The sequence below is a fragment of the Sinohyriopsis cumingii genome, chromosome 9 (assembly GCF_028554795.1).
Source record: "Sinohyriopsis cumingii isolate HCF-2022 chromosome 9, ASM2855479v2, whole genome shotgun sequence".
Lineage (NCBI taxonomy): Eukaryota > Metazoa > Mollusca > Bivalvia > Unionida > Unionidae > Sinohyriopsis > Sinohyriopsis cumingii.
Genome location: NC_142969.1, coordinates 25,107,273 through 25,132,400, shown reverse-complemented (window position 1 = coordinate 25,132,400; position 25,128 = coordinate 25,107,273). Strand labels below are relative to the sequence as shown.

Genomic DNA, 25,128 nt, shown 5'->3' with positions numbered 1-25,128 from the left:
GTATGACTCGGCGGGGATCGAACCCATGACCTCCCGCATCCGAGGCGGGCACTCTAACCACTAGGCCACCGGAGCGGTCACTATAGTGATGAAGCTAAGAGCAAGTTCCAAGTTATGATCCATGACCCAAGGACGGATGCATATACAAATTAGTCTTGTCAGTAAGTATATATATGGTTACAGCATGAAAATATAAATAGTTTCCAATATGTGATACAGAGAGTAAGGTCAAACAAGGGCAAATGCTAGTTTAAAAGAAAGATACCTTTCGACTGACGGAAGTTTCCAAAAATAAAAATCCAAAGATAAATGCATGCATCGCAGCAAATAAGCACCGAATTCAATCTATAAACACAGAAATTAGGGGTGGCCTTTGGAATGGGATTCATATTGACGATGAAAAGTAAATCCCCACTCCCTAAACAGTAAGTGTAACAAGTTTTATCAGTTTTCTACTGGTAGCTTTGGAGTTGTGGGGTTGGGTGGAGGTAGCGGGTAAGCCTTTAACACTAGGATGATGTCATCATTTTTACTCAGGGAAAGGCGAGACAAATATCACAAATTGAGGACGAGAATGTGAGATGATTAGTTAAGCGGGGGGGGGGCTGATTAAAATGTTCAGTGCACAGTAAAATTTGTTCGCTATCCATATAAGGCTTGTGATAGTTTTATTATTGTTGGCCGATAACCTTTTAATACTTCAAACAAAAATGTCCTATCATTTTCTGGATTTAGATTTCTAGAATTAAATAAACATGAAGCTAAAATAATCGACCAATTCCAGCTGGTTTGGAGCGAGCAACATTGTGTTTAAGGGAATGGGTTGACGGAAAAGTGGGTATTTCCCATAAATACTGCGATTTATGTTTTGTCTCTAATTTTACTGTACCACCCCTAACAATAGGTAGCGATTCGTGTTATTTTAAGTTTGATAACCCCTTTTTGTTGGAATTAAGCAGTCATATTTAATTTCTTTCGCATTGTCTCAGCGAAACATTCAAGCACGCACGCGCTGTTCCTCAAATGCTGTAAAAATACATGTAGCGCGTGCCGAATGAAAAGGTGTATAAAAAAACAAATCGACAAGGTGATTAATTTTATTGTGATTATAGTGCTCGTTTACCTGAACGTGTGAGGAGTTTTTTTTCTCTTTCATCTGACAGCTTGTAGATAATGCCTACGTTAGAGTTCAGATTTGTTTTCAACTAAATGTCCAGCGATCGAAGTCTTAATAAAGCACACGTAGGACCGAATCTGACTGAAAAAGCATTCAAAAACATAAGTATGCCAATTAGTAATTTTATGGCTGTATTTGATGTATGACACTTTCTCAAACTAAAACTGCTTGCGTTTTCAACAATATAATCTTATACCCGCCACCGTTACATTGTCGGATTGTGTGTTTCCATTGATTGCGCCCGTGTGCTCTTATTTCTGAGGAGATAAATTCAAAAGTGCTTGTAAAATTGGGCACCAGTAGTGCTTTGAATCTGTATTAAGTTTTTCTTGGAAGAACAATGAATGATTTCAGACTCGTAGACGAATGTCGAAGAGAATAAACAAAAGACATGGGGTCTGTTCAAATTGTTACGATCGTGTAAATCCGTACTCCATTTATATCTATTAGTTACTTTCCTTAAAATAATGTCAACGTAATTGAATGTAGTAAAAACATATAATGCTTATGCAGATTGTTACCTGTTGGCTCATAAATGAGTCTTATCTTAATGATACTAGATTGTTACCTGTTGGCTCATAAATGAGTCTTATCTTAATGATACTAGGTATAACGATAAATAATAAATTTAATAATAATTAATACATGTTCAAATAAAATAATTATTCAGACTTTCTAACAATCAGAGAATTGCTCCAATTTTTCAATGTATGTAAAATATATTTTTATCTGGACAGCAATACTTATTTTCTAAGATTAAATACATGAACTAGGTAAAGACAATTTAAAACCAAAACACTGAACACTTAAGCCAAACAATAAAGGAGGAAAAAAAAAAACCCAATGATAACTACATCCAAATGTTTTCCGCATTATGCGGCGTTTTCGTGACACAGTAACAGAATACATGTCGATTAATTCGACGGTGGATTTTTTTCCTATCAAAATCACGTTATAATTTATCGTTATTATTTATTATTTATGCATCAAATGCTTCAACTGTTTTAAAAATATCTCTGGTATTTGAAAATATTACAAGCTGAAGGGAACATTTATTTTTCTAGTGTTTATACCCATTTTATTATATTGATTTTCTAGAAATGCGAATCTTCGTTAAATGCAGTTAAAAAAGGGACTTCTTTTTATTGAAAATCAATTTGGTAACCCAATCAAGATGAAAATGACGAAACAAAAAAGTATAATTTACCTTTATCCGCATTGCTGTGTTCATATCGAAACTGCAATTGGTTCAAGATATGATAGAATCGTTTCATTTTCAAAAAGAAAACCTTTAACAAGCCGACAAATCACCTTTAAACTGACAAAGTTGTGTCCCAATCGTATGATTATTGATCGTCATCGTACGATGCGCCATACGAGTGGTGAGACTGAACCAATAACGTATTGGTTGTTTTACTTCAGTAAACATCTGTGCAGAAGTAGTAAAACTGTCCAACAGACACTATAATTTAAGTGCAAGGGGTTCGAACAAACAAACGAACGAAAGAAAATAGTTGTTATCCATCGCCAGCTCTTTCATAGATGCACAGATGTATAATTAGGAGTGAATATAGAAAATTACTGTTGGAATAATTTTCATATTATTCATTAAGTGGAAGCTATTTTTAACCTTCTGCCTTGCCAGCGTTCGCTTTACTAAGGTTATCTGATCAACAAAGTCGTCGTAGACCTAGCTTGCAATCTTACTGTTCTGGGTAGATATGATCAACTACATTCTATAAAAAAACTGTAATCTATTGCAATACACTTCCGGACCGCTTCGGTGGCCTAGTGGTTAGAGCGTCCGCCTAGGACGCGGGAGGTTGTGGGTTCGATCCCGACCTAGTCATACCAGAGCCATACAAAAATGGTACTAACAGCTGCCTCGCTTGGCGCTCAGCATTAACAGGTTAGTATTAGGACTTGTCGACCTGGTGTCAGGATAATGTGACTGGGTGGGACATTGTCTGCAGCATGATGCCCCAGTGCTAGACATCACTATAAAACTGCCACACTGCAGACATCTAGCGATATGACTGAAAAATTGTTAAAGCTACGTTAAAAATCCAAATCACACACACACACAATACACTTCCATGACTGCATACAATTATATCAAAATTTTCTTCATCTATAAATTCCTCGACTGAATGAAACTGAAACACCTGATGTATACCAGGAAACTATTCGTTATAATTAGACATAACTCTGGTAGGCTGAAAAGGCTTGGGTCAAGGACTTTGACTGGTGCATGGAAGTCCAACTAACGTGTACGATATATTATCAACGATAGACAAGCAGAGGTTATAATATTTGCGTTGCTGTGACGTGGTGCAGTCAATATGATTTTTAAAAAATCCATTTGATTTATGCGGGTCAAAAGGTGTGTGTGTGTGTGTGTGTGTGTGTGTTATTTAGATTTTTAATGTAACTTTAACAATTTTAGTCATATCGCTACTATGTCTGCATTGTGGCAGTTTATAGTGGTCCAGCAGTAGGGCATCATGTCGCCGACATGTAGCATCATGTCCCACTCAGTCACATTATCCTGGCCGACCGTCATACCACTAACCTCTTAATGCTATGCGCCAAGCGAGGCAGGTGCGAGTACCATTTTTATAAGTCTTTGATATGACTCGGCCTGGGGTTCAAACCCGCGACCACCGGCATCCGAGGCGGACGCTCTAACCACTAAGGTCGCCGCTACCAAAGTAGTCCGGATCAAAAGGTAAATGTAGTCATATAATTGCGACAAATATCTACAGCGAGTTTAAACAAAGATTATTGTATTGAATTATGTTCCAAGAAATCTTTATTTTGATTTTAAATGGTGTCAGTTAATGAAGTAACACTATTAATTAAACCACATCCCAATAAGAATGTATAAGTTTATTTACTGAAAGATTACACATCTTACATATATTTAGTCTAAATGCCACGTTCCTATTCGAAAGAGTTCTTGTTAAGCCACTGTCGGTGACATGATTTTCATTTAAATCTGCCATCGCTAAACGATATAATTCAGTTACGTTCGCTGAACCGAAATATCTTAGAAAACAAAAAATGTGGTTAGATATGAGAATATCATTTCAATATCCTGTTTTCAAATGATAGTATCTTTACTGTCAACTGATACTTAGAACAGGGAGTGTTTCTTTTTTTGTGTGTGTGCAAAGAAATACGTGCACAGTTCAGTGCAGGTACTTGGCGTAATTCACGTGACTTAATTAAATCGTGAAATTTTGAAAGCACATTTACTGGTACCTAAAATAAGCAATAGCAATTTGAGTATACCTCAGACCGTATTTCAATCAACATTTCATCATAATCGCAACATGAAATCTTTAATATAAGTTACAGAAAAAAAATATGAAAGAATAAAGACAATATTTTTGTCTCGCATGTGAATGACAATACTATGTAGCAGTTTTCCGGTGACGGCATCAATGTTGAGATATTTAAATTTAAAAATAGATTTTCCATTAATTGTTGTATTCAGCTGAAACAATGGTATAATTCTTATTTTGATCCTTTGAGTTTGTATGTAGGTATGTTTGGGCTTCCTGTCTCGCCTGCGATGGTAATAATGGCATATATGTATATGTACGAACATACATGAGCTCGAACACATACGCATACACCACTTCAACCAAGGGTTTGAGCACTGTTTATAATATGTGAAAAGATTTCGTGTGCTTGGACCTTGCCCATACCCCCCGCCTCGAATCCCTGTTAGATATCGAAATCAAAGCAAATCTTAGAGATTCTTTTTAACGAAAAAATGAAAATAAATTTAACAAAATATGGAGTATCCTTTTTAGTTAATACACGCATATATGCATTTTATCACGACACACACATTATATATATATATATATATATATATATATATATATATATATATATATATATATATATATATATATATGGTAAAATTGAAAAGAACAACAACAACAACAAAAATAACACATTTTAATATACAAAATAAACATGATTACTCTGTTTATAAGTCTGTATGAAGACAGTTGTATAAAAAGGACTGGAATGTTTTTATATTTCACTCATGTCGCGTGCCCAAACATTTCAATGCAATCTGACTATGGACGGCATATTTAATGCCGTCGTTATCAGTGCCACCCAGAGCATGTGATTCTGCATTGAAAACTGCCAGGCCGTCCCAGTTAATATAGCAGAATCATCACTGTACTTAGAAATGTATGGTTCCGGTGGCAATGTGGTTAGAGCGTCCGCCTCGGATGCGGGAGGTCGTGGGTTCGATTCCCGGCCGAGTTATAAAAAGGGTACTTAACAGATGCCTCGCTTGGCGCTCAGCATTAAGAGGTTAGTGTTAGGACTGGTCAGGACCTGGTTTCAGGATAATGTGACTGGGTGGGGCATCATACTACATGTCTGCGGCATGATGCCCCATTGCTAGACATCACTATAAACTGCCACACTGCAAACATCGTAGTGATATGACTGATTACTGAAGCTACGTTAAAAATCCAAATCACACGCACAGATTCTCTCTCTCTCTCTCTCTCTCTCTCTCACACACACACACACACACACACACATACATACATACATACATACATACACGCACCGGTATTAAGTCGGTAAACAAATTCCAGCTATGTTCCAAAACATCAGGTAATATTATATTCCTGTGTACATGTAAGAATGATAATTGTTGTCAACATAAGACGGCACAAGGCACAATGATCAGCACGTATTTATATTTAGATTCATTACAGCCAGATTTAATGTAATTGTTTTCCAGGTAGCACGTATCGCACGCCACTTAAGAGTAGACCAAAATACCAACATGCTTTCATGGCTAAATTAAATTATTATTATTATTATTATTATTATTATTATTGATTGATTGCACGAAGGTGTAGTAGAGCTTCATTATCCCCACTCATGCGTAGTTGTCATCATAAACGTTAGCACTGCGTTTATTTCAATTTATCGGACACTACTGCTTTTACGGTCATTAAATTCAATATTTGCGTACACCAGGAGGAGTACAACACCATACAAAATGTAGGTCACGATGGCTTGCTCTTTACGTATAGTGATCACGTAACACTATACGTTTATGCCAGTTTCTGGAACAGGGTTGCTTCTACATTAATTAAAATTGATCTGGGCGTTGCGTGCTGGTAAATGGCATTCAAAGAAATTCTACTTAGTTTGTATAGGGTCGCTGAGTGGTCGAGTGATCTAAAGCGCTTGCCACCTCTGTCAAAAGCTTCCCGACGGTCGGTGGTTCTTTCTGGGGTTATTCCATGTTTTTCTTCCACCATATATACGGGCCGCCATATATAGTTTATTATGTGCTGAAAAATAACTTTAAATCCAAAAACCACCACCACCATTTACTGCTTAATTAGTTTATACTGATGCATCAATGGCCCTTTCAATCTTCCCTTAATACTGTTGTATCAATGGCCCGGTAGATCTCCCAATACTACTGTTGCAATCAATGGCCCTTGCAATCTTCCACTAATAGTGATGCATGCAATCAATGGAAATTTACATTTCCTAATACATGTAGTACTTAACCAAAAATAACTGAACAAAGAAAAACCATGTATCCTTTTTTAAGCACCACAGATTACAGCCCTCCCTCAATAACTCACAAACCACATATCACATCCCTCCCTCAATAACTCATGCACAACAGGATCCAAAAACAATGACTGAACTATAAGTGAGCGTGCAAGTTACCGAGGGACCTTCAAAAAATAAGTGATCCCATCTCCGCCTGACGTCAAGAAAAACATGGGATGGGCATGTGTGTGTAAATATACTGTTTAATGGCTGGTAACTCGTTTTATAATTGCATCGAAAATACTTGAAAATAAAGTGTTTTCCGTAATGAAGTTGTTTCTTATTCTGTACAAATTACATTCATTTTCAAGATGCCCAACACCTGAAAGATCGTTAGCATTATTCCAAACAATATCCACGTGTATGTGAGAACATTTGTGTATTATATCACTGCTTTTTGTTGTTGATTAGTCTGGTTTCCTGATCCATGTATAGACAAAGTGAGAAGCAGGGAGTCTATGAGATAAGGACCAGACTAACTGACGAAACACCATGAAACAAGATTCCCTTTTCCAAACACTAGCTACATTTATTTCATGCAGCAATCGTTTACGTCGAAATCAATTTTTTTAATTGCTCAATTAGTAAAATATTGATGCCATGATTTCACTGCAAATATTAGAGATACTTCTCATCCCAGAGGATTTCTCAAAGTGCCAATTCAGGAATTCTCTGAAACTCACTTCTTCACAATGATTCTATCTCTTATTGTAACAAAGTATTAATTTCTGTTGGTTTCATTGTTATATTTGATCACATTTATGAATGAGTAGGTTAATTTAAGGTGGTATAATTATGCTATGTACACAATAATATTTATAACTGTGTTTGACTGACCATTTGGATTGAGTTCAACTGATTTATGACCAGGGTCACTAGATCTTACACATGTAGAATTTGCATGCCTTTTAACTTTTCTTTTATTCAATCCCCTTTATGTAATACAAAAGACGTAATTAACGTGACTGTCACAGAATTAGGCAAAAAAATAACTTGGTTTTGCCTTAGAACTATTTGACTATTTCTCGTTGTACATCCGTACAACGTTATCTAGGGTGATGCATACAACGTTATGTAGGGTGATTAAGTGTTTTTCCAGGTAAGAGACTGTATTAACATGTACCTCGCCGGAAATTACTTGCGACGACAGGATATTAATAACATGATATGCACGGGTATTTTACCCTGACTTTTGCTCACTCTCCTATGGATTTAAGTAGGATCATTTCTAAACCGACACTGGTCGTTTTGGCTCATGTCAAGGAGTGTACACTCTCCACTGTTCTCCAGCCATAGGGCTGACTGTCGCTGTGATTGTGACGTCACTGTGATTGTGACTGAGACTATGACTAGAGCTGATTAGAGATGTCTAGAGCTTTCTGGAGTTTCCAGAGTATTTAAGGCTGCATGCTGTCGATATGTATGGTATGGTATGGTATGGTATGGTATATGGTGTATGGTGTATGGTATGGTATGGTATATGGTGTATGGTGTATGGTATGGTATGGTATGGTATATGGTGTATGGTATGGTATAGTATGGTATGGTGTATGGTGTATGGTATGGTATAGTATGGTATGGTATATGGTGTATGGTATAGTATGGTATGGTATACTATGGTATGGTATGGTGTGGTGTGGTGTGTGGTGTGGTATGTGGTGTGGTATGTGGTATGGTTACGGTAATGGTGATGGTAATGATATGTATGTGCCATGGATGTAGACGTAGCAAATTCAAAAGGGTGTGGTATGCTGTCTGTACATGTGCATACGTATGACTGTACATGTGGTGGATCCATAAAGGGTGCGAGCGGCCAATACGAGTGTGGGCCAACCCAAGGAAGCGTGCGACTGTACAAGGGGTCTAGAAGCATACGTTTGGTTCAATTATTGTTCCAATTGCATTTTTTTCATAGGATTATTTTGAATCTTAATCGGAGTTCATATTAGAGATTATGTGAATCTCTCTTGTAGTGTAGAATACTGTTTGAAGCGTATCTGCAGTCCATGAGGTTTCCTGGATCTGTACTTCATATTGATTTCATATGTTTGGTTTATTTTCAATGTGTGAATGTTGTGTAGAGTGACTGGGTCAATCGTATATTGAGAGCATGAGAGAATCATTGTATTTTTACATCATATAGTTTTCTTTATTAATTCATTTCATAAATTTCCATCTTTCTCACATTGTGTTTGTTTTATTCATTTACTCCAAACACCCATGCGGTTTCTATTCTGTGACAGTGATAATACAAAGGAGGCCAGCTTTTAATTCAGTGCAACCATCCAGCAAATACTTAAGCAAGTAGTCAGATATCAAAACATGGTTGGCACTAAGTTAAGTTCTCAGTGATATAGCTGTTATGGTTGACTGACACATTTTACTTTTGAATACAAGAGGGCACATTGCATTTGTGATTACATTTAAACTGAACTGAAAGATAGAACACACAAATTTTGATTGATACAAAATTATTTTACTGATATTTCTTTATCAAAGTACTGCATGCAGCAGGCGTAAGAGTCATTTTCATTGATCAAAATTTCATTAAGTATCGTTGTTTATAGTGTACCACGAACATTGGAAAGAACATGTAACAAAATATATGACTTCTTATTAAAAGTTTATAATTAAATAATGTTGATTAAAATTTCCAGGTCCTATAAACTGTTTTCAACAATAAAACAATCAATATTAAAAAATGGGGTCCAAACCTGACCCCACATTATAAGTGGGTTCATGAGTTATCAGGCTGTGTTAACGAGAGGTGGGGGGCCCCGAGTGGCCGAGTGGTCTAAAGCGCTCTTCGTTACGGATCACTGCCATCTCACCTCTGTCTGCGGCGGTTCGAGTCTAAGATTCAGCCAATGTGGGCATGTGAGAAAGCTTGCCAGTAGCTTCTCGTGGGTCGGTGGTTCTTTCCGGGGTTTTCCGGGTTCTTCCTCCACCATTAATACTGGCCGCCATGTATAGCCTATCGTGCTGAAAAATGGCGTTAAACCCCACAACAACAACAACAACAACAACGAGAGGTGGTGTACTACCATACATACTACAATTAAGGGATATTTTAAATTAATAATTTTTTTTGTTGACCCATCAAATACTTTAGATACACTTAATGGCAAGACTTACAAATAATGAAAATGGGAGTTACTCACACCTTTACTACGAAAATAAAAACTGTCTATGATCCCACCAAAATCTGTTAAAAATGTCTCCTTTTAATCATTACTATCAATATATGTTTATACTCTTGACTTATTTTGGACTGACCATTAACATTTGTTTCTCTGCATCCCTAAATATACTTCCAAGCATTCTGTCTAATCAATCATTCTATATTTTATTTTCTTATCTTGTCGCACACACACAAATACACCTATAAATTTTGTTATTAACAGTTCTAAATGGACAGCCAACCATCAAAATGACCCTCTTTTTGCTGTATCTTGCACATGTACACACAATTTGGGCAGTTTATTTTCAAGTGAATATTTTTAGACAAACAACTTTCAAAGATGACTCACTTTCATTCTTTTAGTCTCTTTTTAATTTCTGTTGTACATGAATGCATATTGTAGCCATCTTTGTTTTCTCATGAAAATGTTTTTCGTAATGAGACAGCCAACTTAGTTCAATATTTAAGTTACTTTTTCCTGTCTCTTACATATGAACATATTTTTGGCAGCCTATTTTTATTTAAAAACTTGTTGGTTATTGGCCAGGCAACTATCAAAGGAAGACAACTTTTGGTGGCCTCTCTCAGTATTGTAATCTCTCTTCATCAAATACACATATTTTGGATGACTTATTTGCAGTGAAAAACTTTTTCTTAGTTATATAGGACAGGCAACATTTAAGGTAGTCTCTTTTAGTAATTTAGTCTCTTTTCCTATTCCTTGTACATGTACACATACTTTGGATGACTTAGTTTTAAGTGAAAAACATGGTAGGGTTTAGACACACAATTAGAAATACTGCAATTTGAAATTACTGTCTAAGCTAAATCTTAGTAACTCAAATATCATAATTGGCATGCCTAGTCCTTGTGCATTGCCTCAAACCTCAAAACATCCAAAAAGTGTAACAAAGATGTTAGAACCATAGTACTTCAATTTCTGTAAGTTATAATTTACCATCAAACCTGTGCACAGTGGACACATTTTGGGGACTAGCCCAAGAAGGCCTTTAGCAATGACTAGCCTCAATACACAGGGTCACTTAAATAGAAAAACCTTAGCAACGAAGAATGGAAGGAGAACTATAACAAGCAAGAGAAAGCTGAGAACTTATATTAGAATTCCGAGTAAAGAAAAGAGAATATAATTTCTTTTTTCTGCATCTTGCACGAACCAATTAAATAAACAGTGAGTTCTTAGCATGTAAAATAAAAAGGAAGGTTGCATTCATGCTAAACTCATTGCTACATATTGAAAAAATCTTGATATGGCAATCTGGTTTTGACTATCATGAGTTGGTGACCTAACACGAAGATGACATAATTATAATATGAGGAAATGGACCTACCTTCCGGAGTTGCCTGTGGAGAGTAAAATTCTCCATTATCATTCGTTGCAGTTGATTCATATGTATTGTAATTATGCAGCAAAGGATCTCTTTCAGAGTCATAAGAGCTTACTGAAATAAAATGTTTTGTGTGTGGATTAAAATAATAGCTTTAATTGTGCAGCATAATACTTTTTCATACAATGTGTTGCTGTAAACATGCATATTATTTACAAGGAATATAATATTTGCACAATTTTGGTCAGAATTGTTTTTTAACTAAACTAACCCTTCTGAAAGCTTGTTTCTGACAAGAACATTGACCAATCAGCATTGAGTGCTCTAGCAGCCACAAGGAAGGTATCCTAACATAAATAATACCTGGTGATTCGGACATTAATCACCATCGATTTCATGGTACAACATTGTGTTATAACAGAACACTGAAAAGTGGTTTCAGGATTTATTGAAAAAAACATAATTCAGATTTTGTTTTCCAGATATATATGAAAAAAGCACCCTCTTACATTCATAATACATGTACATGTAAAAGCTTGACAATTTTATGGTATTTATGAATAATACTTACTGAACGCAAAGCAAAACTGGAGACATAAATACATGCAGATATCATGAAGGAGTAAAATAGCATCCCTAAACATTTTGTTTTATTTCCTGGTCCATATATATGTACTCAAAATGCAAATTTATGCTTGTTTAAACAACATTTGTCAATGAAATATGTACTTGAAAATCACATTATTTTTTGTGTGATTATATCCTAAATTAGGAGATGAATAATGGAACATCAAAAATAATTTCAGTTACGATATTTTCAAATGCATAAGAGTCCATGACACTGTCTGACATAAATGTCACTTACAAACTGTTACATAACACAAGTGGTGGCATGATATGCTTGGACCCCCCAACATTGTTGGTTGATAAGTTGTTTTGATAAATAATTACTTCATGAGCATTTTCAACTTATTAATTTGAGTTTAATTTATTGCAAGCCTCCATGAACTGCCACAAGCAGTATGCAAGTAATTTAGTTTATGTGTATTGTTGAAGCCAATAACAACAGGTTCTCTTAGATTAAGAGAAACTTTGCCAAAATTGCTAAAATAAAATTTTTGCAAAATATAACATCTTTCCCTACCTAAATCTGAAGTTATGAGTGTAAAGGTACGCACTGCATTGACAGGTATAGCAAAAAAAGACAAGTGCGGCAAGTGCAGGCACAGCAATGAGAAAATAGTCAGATGATACTATCAGGGTATGGTTACCTCCATTTCCCAAAAATGTCAGGAGCAATTAAGTCTGGCCTCTTAGTTGTTTATGCATGTTCTTTGCCAACAGTTATATTTTTTATATATTTTTATTTCAAATAGTGATATAATAGCTCAATAAAAAGCATACAAAATGGGCATAAATTATTCCTAAGTGAGTACCATAAACAGCTGCTGATGAAGTCAACACCTGTTATCCATTCCTAGCATATAACATGAGTGGAAATGTCAACACTAATTATCCATTCCAAGTATATAACATGAGTGGAAATGTCAACACTAAATATCCATTCTAAGTATAAAAAAAGAGTTGAAGAAGTCAACACCAATTATTCTTTTCAGGTATACAGCATGAGTGGAAGAAGTCAACACTTATTATCCATTCCAAGTATAAAACATGAGTGGAAACGTCAACACTTATTATCCATTACAAGTATAAAACATGAGTGGAAAAGTCAACACTTATTATCCATTCCAAGCATAAAACATGAGTGAAACGTCAACACTAATTATCCATTCCTAGTATAAAACATGAGTGGAAAAGTCAACACTTATTATCCATTCCAAGTATATAACATGAGTGGAAAGTCAACACTTATTATCCATTTCAAGTATAAAACATGAGTGGAAAAGTCAACACTTATTATCCATTTCAAGTATAAAACATGAGTGGAAAAGTCAACACTTATTATCCATTCCAAGTATAAAACATGAGTGGAAAGTCAACACTTATTATCCATTCCAAGTATATAACATGAGTGGAAAGTCAACACTTATTATCCATTCCAAGTATAAAACATGAGTGAAATGTCAACACTAATTATCCAGTCCAAGTATAAAACATGAGTGGAAAAGTCAACACTTATTATCCATTTCAAGTATATAACATGAGTGGAAAAGTCAACACTTATTATCCATTCCAAGTATAAAACATGAGTGGAAAAGTGAACACTTATTATCCATTCCAAGTATAAAACATGAGTGGAAAAGTGAACACTTATTATCCATTCCAAGTATAAAACATGAGTGGAAAAGTCAACACTTATTATCCATTTCAAGTATAAAACATGAGTGGAAAAGTCAACACTTATTATCCATTCCAAGTATAAAACATGAGTGGAAGAAGTCAACACTTATTATCCATTCCAAGTATAAAACATGAGTGGAAAAGTCAACACTTATTATCCATTCCAAGTATATAACATGAGTGGAAAGTCAACACTTATTATCCATTTCAAGTATAAAACATGAGTGGAAGAAGTCAACACTTATTATCCATTCCAAGTATAAAACATGAGTGGAAAAGTCAACACTTATTATCCATTCCAAGTATAAAACATGAGTGAAAAGTCAACACTTATTATCCATTTCAAGTATAAAACATGAGTGGAAGAAGTCAACACTTATTATCCATTCCAAGTATAAAACATGAGTGGAAAAGTCAACACTTATTATCCATTCCAAGTATATAACATGAGTGGAAAGTCAACACTTATTATCCATTCCAAGTATAAAACATGAGTGGAAGAAGTCAACACTTATTATCCATTCCAAGTATAAAACATGAGTGGAAAGTCAACACTTATTATCCATTCCAAGTATAAAACATGAGTGGAAAAGTCAACACTTATTATCCATTCCAAGTATATAACATGAGTGGAAAGTCAACACTTATTATCCATTCCAAGTATAAAACATGAGTGGAAGAAGTCAACACTTATTATCCATTCCAAGTATAAAACATGAGTGGAAAAGTCAACACTTATTATCCATTCCAAGTATAAAACATGAGTGGAAAGTCAACACTTATTATCCATTCCAAGTATAAAACATGAGTGGAAGAAGTCAACACTTATTATCCATTCCAAGTATAAAACATGAGTGGAAAAGTCAACACTTATTATCCATTCCAAGTATATAACATGAGTGGAAAGTCAACACTTATTATCCATTCCAAGTATAAAACATGAGTGGAAAAGTCAACACTTATTATCCATTCCAAGTATATAACATGAGTGGAAAGTCAACACTTATTATCCATTCCAAGTATAAAACATGAGTGGAAGAAGTCAACACTTATTATCCATTCCAAGTATAAAACATGAGTGGAAAAGTCAACACTTATTATCCATTCCAAGTATATAACATGAGTGGAAAAGTCAACACTTATTATCCATTCCAAGTATATAACATGAGTGAAATGTCAACACTAAATATCCATTCTAAGTATAAAAAAAAGAGTTGAAGAAGTCAACACCAATTATTCTTTTCAGGTATACAGCATGAGTGGAAGAAGTCAACACTTATTATCCATTCCTAGTATAAAACATGAGTGAAAAGTCAACACTTATTATCCATTCCAAGTATAAAACATGAGTGGAAAAGTCAACACTTATTATCCATTCCAAGTATATAACATGAGTGGAAAGTCAACACTTATTATCCATTTCAAGTATAAAACATGAGTGGAAGAAGTCAACACTTATTATCCATTCCAAGTATAAAACATGAGTGGAAAAGTCAACACTTATTATCCATTCCAAGTATAAAACTTGAGTGAAAAGTCAACACTTATTATCCATTTCAAGTATAAAACATGAGTGGAAGAAGTCAACACTTATTATCCATTCCAAGTATAAAACATGAGTGGAAAAGTCAACACTTATTATCCATTCCAAGTATATAACATGAGTGGAAAGTCAACACTTATTATCCATTCCAAGTATAAAACATGAGTGGAAAAGTCAACACTTATTATCCATTCCAAGTATATAACATGAGTGGAAAGTCAACACTTATTATCCATTCCAAGTATATAACATGAGTGGAAAGTCAACACTTATTATCCATTCCAAGTATAAAACATGAGTGGAAAAGTCAACACTTATTATCCATTTCAAGTATAAAACATGAGTGAAATGTCAACACTAATTATCCAGTCCAAGTGTAAAACATGAGTGGAAAAGTCAACACTTATTATCCATTCCAAGTATATAACATGAGTGGAAAGTCAACACTTATTATCCATTTCAAGTATAAAACATGAGTGGAAGAAGTTAACACTTATTATCCATTTCAAGTATAAAACATGAGTGGAAAAGTCAACACTTATTATCCATTTCAAGTATAAAACATGAGTGGAAAAGTCAACACTTATTATCCATTCCAAGTATAAAACATGAGTGGAAAGTCAACACTTATTATCCATTCCAAGTATAAAACATGAGTGGAAAAGTGAACACTTATTATCCATTCCAAGTATAAAACATGAGTGGAAAAGTGAACACTTATTATCCATTCCAAGTATAAAACATGAGTGGAAAAGTCAACACTTATTATCCATTTCAAGTATAAAACATGAGTGGAAAAGTCAACACTTATTATCCATTCCAAGTATAAAACATGAGTGGAAAGTCAACACTTATTATCCATTCCAAGTATAAAACATGAGTGGAAAAGTGAACACTTATTATCCATTCCAAGTATAAAACATGAGTGGAAAAGTGAACACTTATTATCCATTCCAAGTATAAAACATGAGTGGAAAAGTGAACACTTATTATCCATTCCAAGTATATAACATGAGTGAAATGTCAACACTAAATATCCATTCTAAGTATAAAAAAAAGAGTTGAAGAAGTCAACACCAATTATTCTTTTCAGGTATACAGCATGAGTGGAAGAAGTCAACACTTATTATCCATTCCTAGTATAAAACATGAGTGAAAAGTCAACACTTATTATCCATTCCAAGTATAAAACATGAGTGGAAAAGTCAACACTTATTATCCATTCCAAGTATATAACATGAGTGGAAAGTCAACACTTATTATCCATTTCAAGTATAAAACATGAGTGGAAGAAGTCAACACTTATTATCCATTCCAAGTATAAAACATGAGTGGAAAAGTCAACACTTATTATCCATTCCAAGTATAAAACATGAGTGAAAAGTCAACACTTATTATCCATTTCAAGTAAAAAACATGAGTGGAAGAAGTCAACACTTATTATCCATTCCAAGTATAAAACATGAGTGGAAAAGTCAACACTTATTATCCATTCCAAGTATAAAACGTGAGTGAAAAGTCAACACTTATTATCCATTTCAAGTATAAAACATGAGTGGAAGAAGTCAACACTTATTATCCATTCCAAGTATAAAACATGAGTGGAAAAGTCAACACTTATTATCCATTCCAAGTATATAACATGAGTGGAAAGTCAACACTTATTATCCATTCCAAGTATAAAACATGAGTGGAAAAGTCAACACTTATTATCCATTCCAAGTATATAACATGAGTGGAAAGTCAACACTTATTATCCATTCCAAGTATATAACATGAGTGGAAAGTCAACACTTATTATCCATTCCAAGTATAAAACATGAGTGGAAAAGTCAACACTTATTATCCATTTCAAGTATAAAACATGAGTGAAATGTCAACACTAATTATCCAGTCCAAGTGTAAAACATGAGTGGAAAAGTCAACACTTATTATCCATTCCAAGTATATAACATGAGTGGAAAGTCAACACTTATTATCCATTTCAAGTATAAAACATGAGTGGAAGAAGTTAACACTTATTATCCATTTCAAGTATAAAACATGAGTGGAAAAGTCAACACTTATTATCCATTTCAAGTATAAAACATGAGTGGAAAAGTCAACACTTATTATCCATTCCAAGTATAAAACATGAGTGGAAAGTCAACACTTATTATCCATTCCAAGTATAAAACATGAGTGGAAAAGTGAACACTTATTATCCATTCCAAGTATAAAACATGAGTGGAAAAGTGAACACTTATTATCCATTCCAAGTATAAAACATGAGTGGAAAAGTCAACACTTATTATCCATTTCAAGTATAAAACATGAGTGGAAAAGTCAACACTTATTATCCATTCCAAGTATAAAACATGAGTGGAAAGTCAACACTTATTATCCATTCCAAGTATAAAACATGAGTGGAAAAGTGAACACTTATTATCCATTCCAAGTATAAAACATGAGTGGAAAAGTGAACACTTATTATCCATTCCAAGTATAAAACATGAGTGGAAAAGTGAACACTTATTATCCATTCCAAGTATATAACATGAGTGAAATGTCAACACTAAATATCCATTCTAAGTATAAAAAAAAGAGTTGAAGAAGTCAACACCAATTATTCTTTTCAGGTATACAGCATGAGTGGAAGAAGTCAACACTTATTATCCATTCCTAGTATAAAACATGAGTGAAAAGTCAACACTTATTATCCATTCCAAGTATAAAACATGAGTGGAAAAGTCAACACTTATTATCCATTCCAAGTATATAACATGAGTGGAAAGTCAACACTTATTATCCATTTCAAGTATAAAACATGAGTGGAAGAAGTCAACACTTATTATCCATTCCAAGTATAAAACATGAGTGGAAAAGTCAACACTTATTATCCATTCCAAGTATAAAACATGAGTGAAAAGTCAACACTTATTATCCATTTCAAGTAAAAAACATGAGTGGAAGAAGTCAACACTTATTATCCATTCCAAGTATAAAACATGAGTGGAAAAGTCAACACTTATTATCCATTCCAAGTATAAAACATGAGTGGAAAAGTCAACACTTATTATCCATTCCAAGTATATAACATGAGTGGAAAGTCAACACTTATTATCCATTCCAAGTATAAAACATGAGTGGAAAAGTCAACACTTATTATCCATTCCAAGTATATAACATGAGTGGAAAGTCAACACTTATTATCCATTCCAAGTATAAAACATGAGTGGAAGAAGTCAACACTTATTATCCATTCCAAGTATAAAACATGAGTGGAAAAGTCAACACTTATTATCCATTCCAAGTATATAACATGAGTGGAAAGTCAACACTTATTATCCATTCCAAGTATAAAACATGAGTGGAAGAAGTCAACACTTATTATCCATTCCAAGTATAAAACATGAGTGGAAAAGTGAACACTTATTATCCATTCCAAGTATATAACATGAGTGGAAAGTCAACACTTATTATCCATTCCAAGTATAAAACATGAGTGGAAAAGTCAACACTTATTATCCATTCCAAGTATATAGCATGAGTGGAAAGTCAACACTTATTATCCATTCCAAGTATAAAACATGAGTGGAAGAAGTCAACACTTATTATCCATTCCAAGTATAAAACATGAGTGGAAAAGTCAACACTTATTATCCATTCCAAGTATATAACATGAGTGGAAAGTCAACACTTATTATCCATTCCAAGTATAAAACATGAGTGGAAAAGTCAACACTTATTATCCATTCCAAGTATAAAACATGAGTGGAAAAGTCAACACTTATTATCCATTCCAAGTATATAACATGAGTGGAAGAAGTCAACACTTATTATCCATTCCAAGTATAAAACATGAGTGGAAAAGTCAACACTTATTATCCATTCCAAGTATAAAACATGAGTGGAAAAGTCAACACTTATTATCCATTCCAAGTATATAACATGAGTGGAAGAAGTCAACACTTATTATCCATTCCAAGTATAAAACATGAGTGGAAAAGTCAACACACAAAGCACCAAAAGATTTGGGTCTCAGCAGTTTCTTAGGGGTAATCACTAGAACAAGCAACATACACCCTGATCTGCCAGCATATTATGAGACAGCAGGTTTAGGTTGTGTTTTTTTGTGTGCAGCTAGAGTCAATCTCTAGGAAGTATATATGGTACCCAATTTAAAAAAAAAATCTGTATTCATGGTCACAACTGAATCATCACACATTATTTGTAATCATGGAATATTTGTGTACCAAGCATTCATTTGAAGGGAATCAAAAGAATTTTAATTACAGGTATAATCAATGGAAACATTGCAAAAAGCACAGCTTCCTACAGCTTCATTGGCAGGGCCTTACAGAGAATAACTTGTGCTAGAAAACCAAAGCTAGAGGAATGAGCAATCTCCATGCATAACATCCTAAAATGACGACAGAATAATGGAAATTGGCCTTGAATTACTTAAAAAATATGATTGCTTTTTAAAATAAAAACTACTATTGTTCTTTAACTTTTTTTATACAGAAAATGATGTCTTTCATCAGGATTTTATAACCAAAAGGTACTTAAAATAGATCTGAAAATAATAAAAAAAATATTTTGAACTATATTTGTTCATTAAAAGCAAATGACTAATAGTCAATAAAAAATTACAGACAACTGAATCTTACCATTTCGTAACAGCTTTTTCTCATGCGGTATGACTTTGAAGTCTAAAAACCACGTTTCCAGCCATGCTATAACAAAACACACTATTAACAGCACATAGCTGAGGGGATTTTTGCCACCAAAAAACTGGTCATTAAACTGAAACAAAAAAGAGGAAAAACTTATTTGACACTGCAGAGGTAAAATAACATAGCAGAAAATGCTATTCATTATTCCAGATTATCAGCTCAAAATTCCATGCAAACTGGACCAACACAAGTCCCTCAAGGGAACTGATGCTCAAGTGGTTGAAATGAATTTCTAGGAATCCAAGACAGACAGACAGACAGACCACAGACAACAGGTCATCCCAGCTATCCTTCTGCTCTATGACCAGTGGACCTAAAAATGAACTTAATTGATATGATGATACTTATCACATAAACATGGCATTACAAATTTTAAACAAAATTGAGATCTAAATTCAAAATGATTAAAGGGAAACCCTGCAATACTGCACTTTGTTATAACACAGATTTGGATATAAAATGGTCACATCATGGTTCCTATTTTTTTGTCCCTTATTCCCTGGCACTACAAACACAAATCATGTTTTAATGTGCTTTGTTGTAACAAATTTAATTTCAAAAAGCTGTCTCAACTCTGTCAAATAAATTGGCAGGTAGTAAATTTATTACTGGTACCATACATTTTACGGAATGTTTGTTTATATACCATGACAACCACCGACTCATAATCATTCAGTGAATTTCGGATTATTCCTGCTCTAATGACATCGAGTCTAAAGTATGGTCACCATTTATGAACCCATCTATTACATTATATCAGGATTCTCTGTACTAAAAAAATCTCGTCAAATGGGGTATAACTAGCTACTGATCATAGAACCATACTGTGTGTGCCTTTGTAGAGGAATTTACTCTTTTTTTATGTTTTCTACAGCATAATTGGCAAGATATAAAACCACTTTTCAAACATTTTCTATATTAATTTCTACCAAATATAATTTTTTAAAATTCACACTGGTTAGACACTAATAAGAACAAAAGGAAACAACAACCTGGCATCACATAATGAAATTTCAGCTTCAAGTGGCCAATTGTTTGTTTTTTCAGGACAGTGTGCATTTCCTCACAACTACTGTATGCTATACATGATTGTAGGAATTATACCCATTCAAGTATTGTCACATGCTGATGTCGTATGGTGTCACATGTTGATGTCGTATGGTGTCACATACAGTCATTACAGCAACCCTTTGTGAAATGTAGAGATAAAAAAATGTTTACTTTTTAAAAAAAAATGTTAAAAAAGGGAACAATATGGAAATTTTTTAATAGAAATTTAGTGTGAAATTATTGTAAATTAATGAGAAAAAAAATTGGAAAAAGCTCATATACTATAGTAAAAGTCATACAGGTTATGCTGGCATTCAGAACAGACTATTAAAGTAATGGATGTCATTTGTTAGAATTAGATTACACATACCTATAAATGAGCATGGGTTGCCACATTTTAAAAACTTTAACAGATACCTTTGTACCATTCATCCTTCACCAGAAGGTTATCAGATTTGTCTTCCTTTACTCTTGCCACTAATCTTTCCGAAAGCATTGATAAACAGCGTCTAGACCTGCCGTGAAAATATCTTATGAACAGATAATATTCCAATCCTATATCAGACAGACATGAAATCTTCACAATGAATAACTTAAACCATGAAACAGATCTAACTCTGCATATTCTCCAAAAATACCAAGACTTTATCTGATGGCATTGTGAACAACATGCTTAGGACCCGGGAAAAACCTGTAGTAGCCCCGGAATATTGAGGACTGGGGTCTAAAATTCAAACCACCCCGAGAGCTGCATGAGGGCATTTTTCTATGGCCCAAGAGTTGCACCATCTTTGTTAATTTCATCACAAAATGTAATGCCATGAGGCAATTGTCACTACAATATTCTGTTCAAAATAATATTAATTTTGGGCACATGGGATACCACCACAGTGTTTTCATGACTCACGATATGTCGGCCAATTCTGTGCACAGCATTGAAAAAATGTAATGTTTATCCATTGGGATATAGAAATAAAATACATTACTTTGGACTGTTTCTGTCAGCAGTTCAGTCGAGTAATTTAATCAGGTTTATAGCTAGTTTTACAAAATACTATGTAACAATGCCAATCAATGGCAAGCGATATTAAGCCAAGCAAACCGATCATGTAATTTAAAAAAAAATAAAATTCAATATTTTATACAAAAATGAATAGGGTGTAATGTATTTAGAACGTCTTGCTTATGGGGAAAAATTACTCAAGAATTTAGAAACAGACTATAGGCCAGGAAATTTTGTGAGAATCCTTTTCAAGCTGCAAGCTGACATGTTGGGTAGCAGACAATTTTGTACGTGTGGGACAACTTCTTGCAAAATTGGAAACTTTGACTAAGATGCGTAATTTTTTAAGGTATACATTTCCATCTTTTGTAAAATGTATTTATTTGTAAGATTCTAACAGATACATAGTAAATAGGATTTTCTGGGTTACAGGTTCAAGAAGGTCATGGAGTGGGTCTTCATAATGACATTTAGAAATCACATTTTCATATGAATTTTGAGTCGAAATGTGGGATATTTTTGTACACTTTATGAGTATCACGTTTCTTAATTAAAGTATGATCTTTCTTTCTTGATATAAAATGAATTTTTGGCAACAAATAACATGTGATCCAATGTTTACAGAAATAATGTATCGTTGCGCAGAATTACCTGACACGCATAATTGGCAGACATGGTGGCAATACAAGGGACGACAATTTCTCATTTCATCTCTGAGATTCAACAATTTGGACTACAAATTTGGCTTAAAACGATTAACAGCCCGTTTTTTAATCTGAGTTTCCTCTGAATATTCCCACCCAATGTTTCATATTTGGACATTTTGGTTGTGGTGTGGGGTCAATGCAACTGCATATAGAAATTTCTTGGAATTTGCCACCAACGTGCATTAGCAACATTCAGCAGATTAAAGACATAATGATTTTAATGCTCAAAATTTCTAAGAAAATAAGTAATTTTCATATAGATATCATGCATGTATCACTCGATATAGAAACGTTTAAAGCTTGCAGCTACACTTTGTCACACCATGTTGGCCTCTTGTGATGTTAGATTGGTTTTCATTACTTCCATGTAAGGAAAGATACGGAAATCTAGCTGACTTTGAAAATAAAAGTCTACTAGACGAATCTAATCCACTGGTCATTTGGATTAACTCAACATATATGTTTACTGCAAGCAACCAAATAATCCATTCTGCACCCTCCGAATATTCTGGTTAGAACTCGATATATTTAACTCACGATCAGTTTAGTTACAACTTAATTACATTATTGTTTCTGGCGTCAAGTGGTGGTGGAAAATTTCTGGGTTTTTCCAGACTTTCATCAATATTTGCGAATTTCCAGGACTTTTCATGGTCGGGAATTTTTTTTTCATTTCTCCTGACTTATTCCTGATTTTGCGGTAGTGTGGAAACCCTGTGTACTGAATTTATTACTGTTTTCTCGTTTAGAAACTATACTCCTCCAGTTTTCTCTTGTGGAGTAATGTACTCTTGTTTTTGGCCCAGACACTATACCCTAGCAAACATGCTAACTGAAGAACAGTTCCCTCGTAAGAAGGTAATAATAACACAGCAGTGTCATTAATTATAATAACGGGACATGTAAAAGCATCAGGGACAGATTCAGGAGTACAGAATTAAATACTCATGATTCCTACATGCATACTTTTTTAACTGATGTCCTTTGTATGACTACAATTTTTCCTTACATTAACCCTTTACCTCATGCAAGCGTCTTTGGATGCCTCCACACCATTTGCATGGAAGCGACTTTTGATGCCTCTACTCAAGTCGCATAGAAGCGCCTTTTGACGCCATTTTAAGCCGGTTTTCGTAGCGCCACCTTCAGGGAAAACCCCCTATTAGATACTACATTCATTTCTGCAATGACAATTACGTCAGATCACGTGGTCACTGTTTATGCACTGTTGATATTTGCTATTTAAAGTAACAGAGTCGTAATCTCCACTCTCCAAAATGGAGGTCGCGGATTTCATTCAGTACTTACGAAGTTTTCATGATTAGAATCACAACTATGAAAGATTCAATAACCTAGGTAAAGGCTCCGATATTGATGTAGGCAGCAATTAGTTTTTATTGATTATCAAATTCAGATTACTTAGTGATGTAGACGCAGACGAAAAACATGTAAATTTTGAGTATGAGAATGGCAGCTACGGTTTGTCACGCAGCCTCACTGACATGACAGTGAACGAGTTCTCTCAAGACTTTAAAGCACATACAAAATTCTTCCGTGATAAATAATTACACAGCTATAACAATCGGACTTTACTCTTAAATTTTTCCACATATAATAGATGTGTACCAAAAATGTAAAATGGTTAAAATTGTTGTTAAACGTAACATACACTACATTGCTTAACAGTTCACAGGTAGGCCTATGCATTAAGGGGTCGACTAGGTAACAGGTGTTCTATTTATAGTGTGCTGCACTTTGTAACTATGCTCTATGAGGTAACAGGTTAAGGAAACCTACTTAATATTGTCAGTGGGTACTAGTATCCTAAATATGCCCTTTTACTGTTGGTATGGGACATAATGTTTTATAATGAAATATCTAGCAGTAAAGAAAAATAATTTTCAATTATACTTGTGCAAGTTGCATATGGTATATGGTAATATAGTACCATGGACTGGAGGAATGAACAAGTCAGTGTTTTGTTATTCATTCTCAACTTACTTCAAATAAAAAGCACTTTCCTAAAAGGTAGACACATGTCATTGTCGTTGTTATCTGAAATATAAATGAGCATCATTTCAAATTTAACAACAAATTCATTTATAACTATAGAAGTTAATAGACTGATTGACAGACAGAGTGTTAAACACAGAAACATATTTATTCTATTAGCTTGATTGAGGAGTTAAACTGGGTAAATGAATTCCTAATACTATAATCTTTGAGTGAAAGAACAATGTGGCTGAGAAGAAATGAAAACTATTATGAATCGAACCTTACTGGACAAAATTAAATTAATTCAAGCGGTAATCAATTCACATTATTATATAAGATAGATAATAATATAGATAATAATAGCACATAATATAGATAATAATACTAATACATGATATAGATAATACTAATACATGATATATATAATAATAATGATACAGATAATAGTAGATGATATAGATAATAATACATGGTACAGATAATAATGA

At 34.1% G+C, this 25,128-nt stretch overlaps 1 protein-coding gene across 1 annotated transcript in view; it reads right to left on the bottom strand.

Annotated features, from left to right (window-relative positions):
- The window catches only part of LOC149791414 (stAR-related lipid transfer protein 3-like), a 95,647-nt gene that overhangs the window by 45,639 nt on the left and 24,880 nt on the right, over positions 1 to 25,128 (bottom strand). The window contains exons 6-8 of the mRNA XM_089969952.1: positions 24,647 to 24,700; positions 19,820 to 19,955; positions 11,327 to 11,437 (exon numbers count right to left, since the gene is read on the bottom strand). Coding sequence (XP_089826078.1) covers positions 11,327 to 11,437; positions 19,820 to 19,955; positions 24,647 to 24,700 — 301 coding nt within the window. The remainder of the gene's footprint in view (positions 1 to 11,326; positions 11,438 to 19,819; positions 19,956 to 24,646; positions 24,701 to 25,128) is intronic.